This window comes from Simochromis diagramma, unplaced genomic scaffold (assembly GCF_900408965.1).
Source record: "Simochromis diagramma unplaced genomic scaffold, fSimDia1.1 OVJJ01000343.1, whole genome shotgun sequence".
NCBI classification, from domain to species: domain Eukaryota; kingdom Metazoa; phylum Chordata; class Actinopteri; order Cichliformes; family Cichlidae; genus Simochromis; species Simochromis diagramma.
The window spans coordinates 10,148,069-10,161,187 of record NW_024386831.1 but is presented as its reverse complement, the minus strand read 5'-3'; the positions used below and the strand labels follow the sequence as shown (position 1 = coordinate 10,161,187).

Below are 13,119 nucleotides of genomic sequence, written 5' to 3'. Positions count from 1 at the left end.
TCAAAGTCCAGGACTCAACTTAACTGAGGTGCTAAGGGGAAACCTTAAAAGAGCTATCCATGAATTCATGTTTGCCAACCGCAGTAAACTGAATCAGTTTTGTAAATAAAATTTTTAAAAAAAGAGTGGGCCAGGCCAAAATTCCTCCGCAGTGATGTGAGAGACTGTGAATGCAATAAAGGAATTATTACAAGCTATTGAATCATGCGGAGTAGTTTTTTCAAAGGACTGCAGAGTCCTGTGAAAACTTTCTGTTTTGACTGAATGATTTTTTCATTTGAAGGAATGATGGTCTAATTACTCCTCTAAACTTTTCACTTTCAGCAGCTGCACATGATACAATACAAGAAACGTGTCTTGGCTCAGTATGCCTTACTAATAATATGTTGTAGTCACTCAAACAATAACAAATATTGTCATTGAGATTATAGCCCAAAGCTGGCAGACTTCCTTATGCTGTCTGTCTTTTTTTTAACAATTTAGCTTTTTTCTGTCAAAATCCAGCAGAGTTGCACTATCCAGATGCACAAAAACTCAATTATGTCAGTGCCTGTAAACACGCTGCTATATTGTCCAAATTATAGTCCAACTTGTAAATGAGAAGTCATTTAAATTCAAATTAGATTTGACATTTAAATAGGTTTAAGTCACATTATTGTGTCAACCTAATCAAACTATTACTGTCTCTACTGAGCTAAAACACTGACCCCAAAACTGAAGTTTTAGGTTTGTCCTTCAGCTTGTTACGCACTATTATTCATCAGTTCAGATGAAAAAATACGTAACAATGTGCATCATTTTGTAAGCATTTCAAGTATTATATGCATATATCAGAAGTGTCCAAACCTTGTGGTTTGTTCATATATTGCTGTCTCCCTTCTCGTAAAAAAATGATCTATAAATATCCTTGAAACAGAAAAAAAATGTGGAAAACTAGGAATATTGGATAGACATTAAAAGTAAGACGGCAGTCGTCTGTTGAATTATGAAACGGCAAATACTCACCTGAAACCGTGTTGAGAGACCCCATTATATAAATGTCTGTAAAATATTCCATCTTCCGTCATGTCATTTTCATATTCCTGTGTGAGTTTTAAAAATTACATGAACTGAAAGTGTAATAACACGGTGTCTCTTCACCAATCAAATACTTGTCTTTCTCTTCCCAGCAGTTCAGGAGGGTTTACAGCTCACCAGAAAACAGGCCTTAGACAGTTGGTTTCTAGCTGTAAACCAGTCAATCAGTAACTCTGTAGGGATCCTCGGTGGGGAAACAAAAACATTTGGAAAGAGAAACTGGGCTTACATTTTTTCTAACTAATGTTTCGTGTCATACATGAACTGAATACTGAATACGGTCCCAACTGACCGGCTGGGTATTTTGAAACGGACAGAATTTATCAATTGAGCAGCTTGACTTGATGCATCAATAAACTGCTCATGTTCTGTGAGGTTGTTTTTTTTAAAGTTGTTTTCCCTCCTGGATTTCCTGAAATAGTAACTAAATTTAAAACAATTGAAATACTTTGTAATTTTGTCAGCCGCTCTTTATAAGCATAATGCGTTTTCTACATTAATTCAATTATAATGTTTTAGATGATCAGTGGATCATGTAGGATGGCATGAGAGATAGCATGCAATATTCTTCTTTTATCAGAAAATTCATAATTAATCTGTTTAATCTAATTCTTTAACTGCTTTAGACTACTAGCGGTCTTCTCCATAAATAAAAGATCATTCTCATTGTATGTTTAATGCACGCTTCACTTTGAAGTCTGCTTTACAGTCTGGCCGAGTTTAGATGGTTGTTTCAGAACCAAACATAATCAAATTTTATTTCAAAAACATGCAAACTGAATTAATGCTACAGATTGAATATACAATTAGTATTTACTGCAAAGAAGGCCGTGTTTACCTTATGAATAGCAAGTAGCTATGGTAGGAGCAAGCAGCATACTCAGTTTCTCAGGCAGGACTCCTTCACTTCACTTCTTTGACTTAAGAGGCCAACTGGTGACATTTGGGTGGCTAGATCCAGCCTTTATAAACAGTATGTGCTTTGGACCACAGACATTGTGAGTCTCACTCCATTTCTGCCACGCTCCTTCGATCTTATCCTCCACCCTACACTGTAAACAGGCCACAATGCCACAGAAATATTCTGAAATAAACACGGTGTATGTGCTGTCTTTGTGTGTTTTTGCAGGCAGGCCTGTTATGATCGTGGTGGAGTACATGGAAAATGGATCACTGGACTCATTTTTGAGAGTAAGTGTTGGAGTGTCGCAGAACTCGGGCATTATTATTTCCTCAGTCTCAAAATCTCTGCTGTACATATTTTTACTGCCTCTGCATGCCTTTGCACTTAAGGCTTTGCGAGATCACTTCTAGTAACATTTGTGACTCATCACTTATATGAATTATGTAATGTATTTACTGTAGCAGACTCTCCTCTCAGTTTGCTGTTCAGCTTAATTCTGAACAAACTAGTTTCTTCTTCTTTTTTGTCAGTAAATTTTCTTTGTCTTGCTCTCTTTATCCATCCTTACCCTCCTTTTTCTGCCTTCTCTTTCTCTGACCCCATACTTTCCTCAATATCCTATTCTTCCTGTTAGCAACATGATGGTCACTTCACCGTCATCCAGTTGGTTGGCATGCTGCGTGGCATCGCTTCGGGCATGAAGTATCTGTCAGATATGGGCTACGTTCACCGAGACCTGGCAGCTCGAAACATTCTGGTCAACAGCAATCTGGTGTGTAAAGTGTCAGACTTCGGCTTGTCCCGAGTCTTGGAGGACGACCCGGAGGCAGCTTACACCACAACGGTACACCTGACACCCTCCAATAACTCAGCCCTCATAAACCAAGCAGCTGCTGCTAATTTATTACAGCTTTTCACAAAGCTGAAATCATTTTGTTCTATGTCACAACTGGGAAAAATGTTACTGTTAGCGCCCGCACTGAGGTTGCATCGATCCATTATTTTCCTGGGATTTTAATGTTGAACCATTTTAGGAAACTAAGGCTGTAATGCGTAAAAAGCTTCTGTTTTTTTAAGTTGTTTCTTCATCGTTGCATTTTATCGCCTCGAAAATTGCTAGATGTGAAATATTGACAGGTAAAGCCAAGAGAAATCTAAACAAAAGATGAAAAACAAGGAGCAAATTCAGAGGGGATATCACTGAAACATGAAGAGATGAGCAGGCAAAGAAAGTAAGCAGGAAGTGTAATCGATTGCAGAACAGACAGACTGACGACTAACAAGGGAGACGCTGAACAATATATACACATGAGGAGCGAATAGGGATCAGGCACGGGTGGACAATAAGTGCAAAGCAGACAATCATAGAGGCAGGAAAACAAAGGAAACAAAACCAAAGAGGCACATAGAAAGTGATTACCAAAATAAAACAGAGACACTGAAAACACAAGGAGAGACAAAGGAAACACAGGGGATAGTGAGGAAAGGTAATCAGAAGTTAGTGAGGAGATCTGAGCCTCGACAATAGCTACAGCAGCACAGTAATATCCATGATAAAAGTTTACCCTCACTCCAGTCTTATTCACAGCCAGCTGGTGTAAATCTGGCTTTGGTAGCGAATCTCATTAGAAGCAGAGACTGAAAGTTTTAAACCGCAAAAGGCACGGAAGTCCAACCTAGCAGCTGTTCCCTAACTGTTAGGTTGGACTAGTATGGCAGTATCAAAAAAGAAAAACGGATTTCCAAAGTAGCTTCTACACATAGTCTGAAAACTTTGCATCTCCAGAAACCTAGTTTTCAAAAACACATCAATACTGAAGCGAGGAGACGAGAGTCTTGTGGATCTTTTTTCTTTCAGCACCTGTTGCTTCTTATCATTGTTTCACGCAAACAAATCCCCAGATGTCAGTGTGGAAAAGTAAAATGAAAATCAAAAATGAAATATGACACTAAAAGTTTTGAATTTTCAATTAAACGGTTCTATTTACCGTGTATGCTGATGCTATCTGTATAAGAAACCCGATGCATTGCTCCAACTAGATTAGGCTGATTTAATTTAGATTTTCCTGCTTTACCGGCCGAGGCAAGCAAAAGATGGACTAGCCTTAAATTGCAAAAGTGAAACTTTCATTGCTCATGTGCTAAATCTGTCTGAGCCCACAGTGACCTCCATTTCCTGGTTTGTATTGAGGTTTTTGTGTGAGGGAAATGCTGTGTTTACGGCTCCAAGTTGAACTTTCTGCCTCACAACGCTGTGGTTGAAATCCACAAAAGGGAAGTGAAAGGTGAGGTGAGCTGAAAGGAGAAAGGGGAGAAAAGAGGCAAAAAAACCAGAATATTTAGCACAGTGACAGCAGCATTATTGAAGACTACTTTCTGTTGTTATATCATACAGGATGAGAGAGTCCAGGCATATTTACCATACCTATTTGGACAATTGCACATTAAGCACATTCAGTTTGAAATTATGACTCGAATGCAAAAATGTGCAGAGCTAAAAAATCCAGATCTTTAATCTGAAAACAGGAAATGGTCGTACACTTGGAGGCAGTCAGTGAGGGCAAAAAGAACAAGCAGACAAAAGACAAGATCCCAAAACTGCAAAAGGTCATAAATGGAAGAATAACAATGAACACTAAGAAAAAAAACACCCAAAACAAAAGCTAGAAGCACTGAAACCTTTACTGCAAATAATACAAGAGGACCTGGCACTTAGGCACCATATGCCATGCACTCCCTAATTTATTAATTAGGCGGTGCAATTGATAATTATTCACTTATTAAATTTAAATAAACTCCACCTTGGAAAGTCAGAGCACCCACACCGACCCTGATTCTGCAATCCAAAAGGCAGCAGCACATGTAAACAGCAGTAAAACTATAGAATTTGTAATCTGTACTGTCACCGCTGTGCATTTGTGAATTACTACATAAGCCATACACAAAGCACCGACCAGGCTATATCTGTGAACGTCCTGCTGTGGCGTTTAAGCACATAAAAGAGGTATGGCATTGTACCTCAGATATTACCAACCTTAAACCTTTATATTACCGGCTGAACGTCTCCACGCTGCCCGTTTCTGTGATTACTACTGCTCAAATGTGACGTTGCTCTTTTACTCTGACATCAGACTTTCGAGATGAAAGGAACACAGCATATCTCACAAAAAGGGTGTGAAACAGAGAGGACAGATGTACTGGATGCTACAATAAAGTACATCTTACTTTATATTTGTACAAGGAGTCCAAGTTGCATCAAACGCAGTAGAAAAACCTCAGTGGAAGGTACAGCCTGTTTTACACATTATAACTGAAGTTTAGTGACTTTCCAAGTATTTTTAGTCTGAACTAAATGGTTTCAACAGTGGATATGACTTTGGGGACTTTAATAAACTTGAGGAATGCATTTACTATATGCTGGCATTTTGCTCATATGTGTGCTTGCATTATTTATGTGTGGCTTTGTTTTACCTTTTATTTTTCATGAGCAGGGTGGTAAGATCCCAATTCGATGGACAGCTCCTGAGGCCATCTCATACAGAAAATTCTCCTCGGCCAGTGATGCATGGAGCTACGGCATTGTCATGTGGGAAGTGATGTCTTATGGAGAACGACCATACTGGGAGATGTCCAATCAGGATGTGAGTATTCCTGTCATATGAGGAGAAAAACTATTAAAACTAGCAGGACTTCATGATAAAAAATATAGAGCTTGTCTTTTTAATATAATGTACTTCAAGATACATGATGTAAGATTTTCTGAAATTGGATTTTGATGCTGTGAAGCAAATAAATTGCACATTCAGTCTATTACTTCAGCATTTCATTTTTTTTATTTTATTTTAATTTCACTCTTTATCCTGTAAAATTAACTTTACATGTGTAAAAGATAAGCATATTTTACACGAGGTATACCAAGAGAACGTGTAACACCTATTCCAGCATGTGGTATTACAGGTCATGGTTACCTGAACTGGAATTGTAGCTGGAGGCTACTTGCAGAATAAAGATATCTCTACTCTTAAAAATTATATTTTGTGAGGAGTGGAGAGGCCAGACAGTTTTTAAGTAGGTGGTCAGGCCAAAACTGTTATTTTGGGGGTTGTTTCGTTTTGTAATGTTTGTTTCTGTATTTAATCAGTGTTTTCGAGATTGCTGTTGTTTGCTTTTGGAGCAGATGTCACTGTGTACACCATCAGGATTCATATAAAATAATCTTTTTTATAGTTTTCAGTTAAATTAAAAATAAAATTTGGAAATACTGCTTGATTTATTGATTTTAATTGTTGCTACATACAGTAGTAATTTGTTGACATAGCTCATAAGTTGGATGCACCATTAAAATGTGTCCATGTGGGACCAACAGCTACTGACTGAATGGATAACCTGACCTAACAGGTTTCATCATTTGTTGTGAGTGGCAAGAAGCCAAAAGTTGGTCTTGTTTTGTCTCTAACATGATTTTGCACAGCAATAGTAGCAACACCCTGTGGTAGCAGCTAGAGGATACTTTGCTGCTATTTTCGTCTTTATTCTGTTGTATGGCTGGTGGCAACCAGTGTTAACATGCAATACCACCACCTGTTTTATTGAAAAAACATCCAGGTAATTGCTTTCATTTTTAAATGTTCTCATCAATGCAGTATGTCGAGCATATAAAACACCTGTAGAGTGTGATTGCTGTATACTATTTGCTTTTGAATCACTGTTTCCTTCATGTGTTCTGCTCAGAGTTATATTGATGAGACGTTTTTCTCTCACAAACCTCTCCTTTAACCTCAATCCACAATAATATTGACTTTTCAGATCCTCCGTTCCTGCTTCACTGTGTAAATTTTAAGTTTGTTTTCCATTATATCTCTTAAAGTCGATGCCCTTTCACCTGCTCTATGACTATTTGCTCACATCAAAAACCTACCTCTGAGAGAATCGAGGTTAGGAACAAAGATACTGGTGATATCCACCCAAAGGATAAAAAAGATGAGTAAGAGGGAATGGAAAGAGCAGTAAAGGTCAGAGGTTCAGAGGACTGCGGGCCAATCAAGGGAGAGTTTATAGCTGTGGATTCAGTGCAGCTGAGCAACCCGCTGATCCCTGGGCTGTGGTCAGGGATTGGAAGGACCTTGGTGGAAGCATATCCATCCCTCTCTCCGCTGAGTGTGAAAGCTCGACTGTAATCCCCTCAACCCTTTACAGACAGACTCACACACATACATACACAGACGACCCGGCACACACATTCACTAAGGTCCCCAGGTTTGGGGAGGATTTGTGCTGTTTGGGAATTGCTTAGAAGTGCTTTCTAAGTCAAAAGGCCAGCCAAGCCACAAAAATCTGCCAAAGACTGTCTCATCCTGGTCAGCCACTTACCACTGCTCGCTACAAAGATACTTGTAGATACGCCGCTTTCCTTGAGGGGATCTGAGGAGATAACGTATGGATGTTAAGACACACTGTCAGCTAAACTCATGATAATTTGAAGAACAAGTGAAAAGTGACTGATAATGTGGCATAAATACAATAATAACATAACAAAACTCTAAACCAGTATGTGAAAGGAAACGAAACAGAGATCACACTGAAGGTTTAGCCTAAATGTGGCCCAAATCTGCATTTTTTTTTTTTTTTTGTTTTATGTGCCGCATTTGGCTTTGACTGATGGTGTTGAAGGAGAATGAGTCTGGCTGCCTTTATTCTGCCACAGCTCCACCTTTTATGAGCCAGATGTCAGGTGTGTTCTGGCATTTGTGCCACCTCTAGCCACAAAACACTTGGCGTAATCCATGTCAAGCCAAGCTAATGACTTTTGTGCAACATCTGGCGCACACAGCATTTGCCAGTGCTCTAATTGAGCTGCTGTAAGTAGCCAAGAGGCCAAAACTGGTCTGCTATCTGGGAACGTTGTCATGTGTATAACTGATATAAATCACAAAGAAATCTCTAACTTTTAACCAGACTGGTGTAATGGCAGTCTTCAGCCAGATTTAGACCATTTACCACGTCCAACTCTTTCTCCAGGTGATTCTGTCCATCGAAGAGGGCTATCGGCTCCCTGCACCAATGGGCTGCCCAGTAGCCCTGCACCAGCTAATGCTGCACTGTTGGCAGAAGGAGAGGAATCATCGACCAAAGTTTACAGATATAGTTTCTTTCTTGGATAAACTAATCCGTAACCCAAGCAGCCTGCTGCCGCTGGTAGAGGACATTCAGAGGTACAGTACTGAAAAACTTTTTGTGCCATGAAATGAATTAAAGGAAATGCACTCTGGCTAAAAATGACCAGTGAACCAGTGAATGTGTTTTTCTGTGGGAGTATTCTTACTCCAGGACAGAGTATGAGTTATTTTCCTTAAACACTGACAAACGTTTTCACTCCTACACCTAAAATAAGTGACACACTAAGAGCTTTTTGATGCTTTCACTAGTTTTTCAATTTTGAGATGACTGAATATGGACATACTATGACATTAACCTTTATTTCTTTTCTTTTTTCTTTTTGCATTAGTCTACCAGAATCTCCGGGGGAGGAAATGGACTACCCAATGTTCATCTCTGTCGGCGACTGGCTGGACTCCATCAAGATGAGTCAGTACAAGAGCAATTTCATGGCAGCAGGCTACAACACATTGGATTCAGTGGCGAGGATGAGTATTGAGTGAGTAGAACAGCTCAAATATAACCGTTTTTTTTAAATGTCACGAAAGCATGTCAAGTTTGCATGTTACAAGAAGTGCAGTTCAGTCTGTGGAGCTGTTCTATAACTCCCAGAGAAAACTTTGTATAGATAGGTAGAAATCACAAGGATAGGCAATGATGTAAAGTAAGATAATTCTATAGTAATGTAATGTTTTAATGTTACGCTACTTTTCACATTTATTTCACTATATTCAAGACAAATATTGCCTTTTTTTATTCGTCTGTATAAAATATATAGGGCAGCGCGGTGGTTAGCACGGTTGCCGCACAGCAAGTAGGTCCTGAGTTCAATTCCACCATCAGGCCAGGGTCTTTCTGTGTGGAGTTTGCATGTTCTCCCTGTGTTTGCGTGGGTTCCCTCCGGGTACTCTGGCTTCCTCCTCCTTAACATCAGAATAAAATCTGTGCACCGGAAGCTATATGGCATCAGTTTCCATGTCTGAGCAATTTCTGTAGTTTAATGTCTCTGTATCATGGTAGTTTTGCCCAAAAATTGAAGCTGTATCCAAATTTCACTGCAGTGTTTCTCTACAGACTGTGGTGGTCTTACTCAGCATGACTATAATTTACTCATTTTCCTTGAAGGTCTTGCAGGCAGCTGGTTGCGTAACTGAAAATGGATTTTAGCCATGACATAAGAGCCACTCATCCAAACAACTCCACACTGCACTTACTTCGATGCTCAGCCATGCACTCTCCAAGTTTTAAAGTAGATTGGATGAACACTCATGGAGAAAAGAACAGACACTTATGCAGATACATGCTGCTTGCATATTAATGTGCTATTAATATCAAGTCAATCTGATATCAATCTAGCACAGTAACATACACTGACAGCACCCATTTTGTTGTATCATGAATACTTTTATACCTCAGGTTCATTTTGCTAATATTTACATACATAAATAAGACTTGAAGGGCCTGTGAGTATGTTTAAATTACTGTAATAAATACAACAGTATTGCTAATTTTACTTGAATAATGTCAGTAGTCAGTGAAACAGGATGTATTAAGTTCTGCTGTTTCATGCTTTTTTGTGTCTTCTATGCTTCAAACGTTTGTAGAAGTGCAGCAGTAAAATGCTGTAGTACCTCTTTAATTATATAGGAATCATCTTATTGGTGGTTAACCCTGTAAAGCCAAGTGTATCATATTTGATACATGAGTTTTGTGAGTTTTTGAGACCCCTAAATCATTAGTATGACTTAGAGTGGGGTCACATATTCAAATTATAATCAATTCATTTTTTTAATTATCAGGAAATATATTCATCTCAGTGACTGCAAACGTTGGTCGTTCTTTTGTCTAGTTGTATAATTTAAGATTATAGCACATCTAATTGGTGACACGTGATCAAATAATTACCTTCAATGAGAAGTCCTAACACAGTTAAAGTGTTTTCTGCATGTGTCCTTGTGTGCTTGTGTTTCCCCTCTCGGCCTAGAGATGTGAGGCGTATTGGTGTGGAGCTGATCGGCCACCAGAGGCGAATCATCAGCAGCATACAGACCCTTCACCTTCAGCTACTGCACGAACACGAGAAGGGTTTCCATGTATAAGGACGCCCTTTATTATAACCTGGGATGGACAGATAGATGGACCAGATGGAAGTGAGGTCTAGACCATGTGACAGACAGTCTACAGCCTGTGCCTGGGTCTTAACCCCTCATACAGGAGGTCATTGGACAGACTACTCCAGCAGACTCTCCCCTGGTCTCATTCACGTCCTATAGTAACAAACTTTTTCTACTATACACCCCTTACACAGTATGCCTGGTTCTTCCAGACTATTTCAGCCTGATAGACTGTTCAGGCTCTCCCAGGCCTTCACTTAGGGGAATGTAATGCCTTGTTGCAACAACAGTACTTTGTGTGTGGCGCAACAATATCTAGAGGTGTAGATTTGCAAATGTAATCTACTGATTCTTTTTCTTTGTATGTTCCTTTTTTTTCTTTCTGCTCTGAGTTATGTGCTCATGTAGCTGCTATCGGGTGTGCAATGGAAACATTTTGTCCTTTGAAAAAATATATATATATATCCTCAATATTTTTTATTTTGGAGTTTGATATTTTATCATAAAGGTTTATTTGGATTGCTTTAGTTACCCTCTCTCCAGAGAATCTGGTACACTAATACTTGAAGAAAGAAGCGAGAAGTTTATGAATGTTTAAAAGTGTATAGACAAGTAATAATAATTATTATAACCTAATATGAATATATGTGCAGTCCTGTATGTGAAAGCCCTAGTAAATCTGGATCTTATTTAGATATTTGATTTTACAGAAAATTGGTTTGTTTGTTTGTTTTTTAATCAAAAACAGCAATACAGTATTATGCAGTCACCTCAGTATCTCAGAGAAAGATGAAGAATTGTGCAATGAGAGAACTCTTGTTGACATACAAACATGAGGCTCACATAACACCATCCGCCAGTTTTAGTGTCATACCCAAAGCTTGCAAAACTGGATCTGTTGCTTTTAGATGAACCAGTGTACACCCAATTGTGCGATCAGCCTGTTTTGTTTTGGATTCTTTATTTATTTACTTGGATTGTGAATGTCATACATTGCCTGAAAGTACACGAATCTCCACTGTCTTAATATACGAATGTTCACAGAGCTTAGCTATAGAGGAGAGACGTTTGGTTGGAAACTTAACAGGGACTTATATGATGAAATTCTTCCATGCCGTTATTGTTTTTTTTTTTCTTGCACACACTCACTCACACAGACAGTACTGACAGAGGTTTGCACTTCAGAGACAAAGCTGATCCATGATGTCAGAGAATAGCTCATCTGGGGCGCAAGATCACCAGATGGAGTAATTGTGGTGGTGTAAAGATTGTGATATGGGAAAACTGTGTACATAAACATAGCCTAATTTCAAACTGGCAGTAGATGTCATGTTGTTGGATGTTTGCCATTGAGATGAACATTTTCTTCATACTCTTAAGTCAGCTGGGAATATGCAGTGGTGAAGAATAAAAGTACTTAGAGCTGGAGGCAGCAGAAGTAGCTAAAAGCTGGTTAATGGAAATCGGTGTGAAAAACGTCAGTAGTCTTAGTTACGTGAGGTTAGGACAGATGTGTTCGCCAGAGAGGGAGAACCAACATAAACAGCAGCATCATAACTCATCATGTGTCATTGTAACATCGACAGTAACAAACACAAATGCTCAAAAACACACAAACAGACACAGAATGCCTTACAGTCTGCGGACCATGCAAGCCGTTTATAAGTTTCAGTGCAGTCACAGGACCTAGCCATTAGTCTGAATTGTATGAGAATAACCTCCCATCTACAGCTGTGGGTTTTAATAAGAATTGGAGCTCAATGATTAATGTCAAGGGCAAACTGGATACAAAGATCTGTGCCTTTCGGTCACGGCGCAGTCATGCATCCAGGCCTTCAGGAGCAGGAAAGGTGCACGCACAGCACACATTCAAACGCGCACACATTTGCACACACACACACACACGCGCTCGCAGTCACCGCCGCTCTACAGAATATGGGGAATATCAGATGCTGTTTGTTTAGCATGTTCTACTGCTGAGCAATGTTAGAACGTTCTTTTGTACAAAGTACAAGTATACTTATAATTCTTGTATTTTATTTTTCTATGATTTCCAAAGAGATGTTGTAGATCTTGCACACTGTAAGAGGCAGTTACAGCGAATATTTATTTGCAAATAAACATGAACAGTTCTGGCGGTTGACTGCTCATTTTATTTGGTTCGTTTTCATTCACTATCACTTGAATGAGACGCAGAGCGGCTCGAGGAAAGGAAAATGTCTCTTCGGTCAGACAGGACAGGCTGTCCTCTCAGTGACGATAACGTGATTTAACAAAGCTCAAGGACTAAGCTCCATCTCTCTAATCTGCATTTAAGTTATTGTCAAATGTATGTGACTTTTCTCTTTAAACTAGGCAATTATCCTGACATTTTACAAGGTACTGATAACCAAAAGATGGAGCTGTTGGACCACTCAGCAGCTTCAAAACTGTTATATGAGAAGATTAAAATATTAACTACTTAGATAATAATAAAAAATAAAGACTACGTGCATAATTTTCAGATTGGGTACGCTATATACTTTCTGCTGAGAGGAGTGCTCATTTCTGAATTGTTCCATTGAATGTTAATTTAATTAAAATTTACATTTCAGGTCTTAGAATATGCTTCTATATGAGAATAATGTGGCCAAATAATGTGAAATTTTAGATATCCTATTTTCTGTATTTTTTTTCAACTACAGTATTCTCTAACAGATGGATTTAATTAGATTGTAAAGCATGACAGAGTTTGGCTGCCGTCATTAAGTGAGCAGAGGATGCTGATGATAAACTGCTGTTGTTTGCATTTGTTTTTGCACCTTCAAGGGGGGCCCAGATCTGAGGCGGGTGGGGGGCCTCCAGAGAGGTAAAGCGTTTGAGTAATAA

General features: G+C 39.0%; 1 protein-coding gene across 1 annotated transcript in view; it reads left to right on the top strand.

Annotated features, from left to right (window-relative positions):
• LOC120731327 (ephrin type-A receptor 6-like) overlaps positions 1-13,104 on the top strand; it is a 179,260-nt gene extending 166,156 nt beyond the window's left edge. The window contains exons 12-17 of the mRNA XM_040028310.1: positions 2,207-2,268; positions 2,616-2,825; positions 5,473-5,622; positions 8,000-8,193; positions 8,487-8,636; positions 10,122-13,104. Coding sequence (XP_039884244.1) covers positions 2,207-2,268; positions 2,616-2,825; positions 5,473-5,622; positions 8,000-8,193; positions 8,487-8,636; positions 10,122-10,236 — 881 coding nt within the window. The 3' untranslated portion in view covers positions 10,237-13,104. The remainder of the gene's footprint in view (positions 1-2,206; positions 2,269-2,615; positions 2,826-5,472; positions 5,623-7,999; positions 8,194-8,486; positions 8,637-10,121) is intronic.
• Positions 13,105-13,119: the final 15 nt, after the last annotated feature.